Source organism: Myotis davidii, unplaced genomic scaffold (genome assembly GCF_000327345.1).
Source record: "Myotis davidii unplaced genomic scaffold, ASM32734v1 scaffold514, whole genome shotgun sequence".
Lineage (NCBI taxonomy): Eukaryota > Metazoa > Chordata > Mammalia > Chiroptera > Vespertilionidae > Myotis > Myotis davidii.
Window position 1 is genome coordinate 1,192,219 of NW_006286236.1, and position 338 is coordinate 1,192,556.

The window sequence follows — 338 nt, forward strand, 5'->3', positions numbered from 1 at the left end:
CCGCCGTCCAGCAGGGACACGGCGCGGTGGCCAAACACGCGGAACATCCACCAGACGCGCGGCGCCGCGTACAGGCCCTGGTCGCTGGCGTCGTAAACCACCACGTGGGTGTCGGCGCCCACGCCCAGGTGGCCCACGTACTCCGCGAAGTGTGCGGCGCTGGGCAGCATGTGGTCGTAGGGCGAGGTGCGGTCGCTGCACTGGTCGATGTCAAAAAAGGCCGCCCCCGGGATGTGCCGCTCCTCGAACTCGCGGCGCGCGTCGCGGCCCAGCTTGGGCAGGTACCAGGAGGCGTCCAGCAGCTGCAGCGGCTGCACCTGCGGGGGCTGCCCGGCGCG

The 338-nt window shown here is 72.2% G+C and overlaps 1 protein-coding gene across 1 annotated transcript in view; it reads right to left on the bottom strand.

The window, feature by feature from the left end:
* The window catches only part of MPST (mercaptopyruvate sulfurtransferase), a 7,819-nt gene that overhangs the window by 4,496 nt on the left and 2,985 nt on the right, over positions 1-338 (bottom strand). Inside the window, exon 3 of the mRNA XM_006757457.2 lies at positions 5-332. Within this exon, the coding sequence (XP_006757520.1) occupies positions 5-332 (328 nt within the window). The remainder of the gene's footprint in view (positions 1-4; positions 333-338) is intronic.